The sequence below is a fragment of the Phalaenopsis equestris genome, unplaced genomic scaffold (assembly GCF_001263595.1).
Source record: "Phalaenopsis equestris unplaced genomic scaffold, ASM126359v1 Scaffold179861, whole genome shotgun sequence".
NCBI lineage: Eukaryota > Viridiplantae > Streptophyta > Magnoliopsida > Asparagales > Orchidaceae > Phalaenopsis > Phalaenopsis equestris.
Window position 1 is genome coordinate 1 of NW_018199810.1, and position 483 is coordinate 483.

Below are 483 nucleotides of genomic sequence, written 5' to 3' on the forward strand. Positions count from 1 at the left end.
GACGCGTCCACGTTTCGAGAGATTACAGGGTCTGGGGATTACGCTGTTCGGGATTGCATATATGTTCGTCCACGACGGCCTGGTACACCGAAGATTTCCGGTGGGGCCCATCGCCAACGTCCCCTATTTCCGGCGAGTGGCCGCCGCTCATCAGGTATCCTTTCTCCCTGAGCAAATATCATGTGCGCAGGGGCGTACGTGTACATCTATTTCATCCACACACACCGTTTTTTTTTCCTTTTCTTCTCGATTCTTCTTCCACTTTCGCGCAATCTCATAGCAGAAAGCGACGATTTTTGGTTGTTAGTTTTTTTATTTTTAATATTGCTGATCATAAATCTGAGGTGTTTGCAGATCCACCACTCGGACAAATTTGAAGGCGTCCCCTACGGGCTTTTCATGGGACCTAAGGTGCGTTGGCGCTCTTGTTTTCTCTGCAACTTTAATGGATGAAATATATATATATATATATATATATATATA

The 483-nt window shown here is 45.1% G+C and overlaps 1 protein-coding gene across 1 annotated transcript; it reads left to right on the forward strand.

Moving 5' to 3' along the window:
- Positions 1–4: 4 nt before the first annotated feature.
- LOC110034260 (beta-carotene 3-hydroxylase 2, chloroplastic-like) lies at positions 5–458 on the forward strand (the record flags this gene model as incomplete). The annotated part of the gene is made up of 2 exons (XM_020738541.1): positions 5–154; positions 355–458. Coding segments are annotated over 2 exons (249 nt in total), but the record flags the coding sequence as incomplete, so codon positions are not given.
- Positions 459–483: the final 25 nt, after the last annotated feature.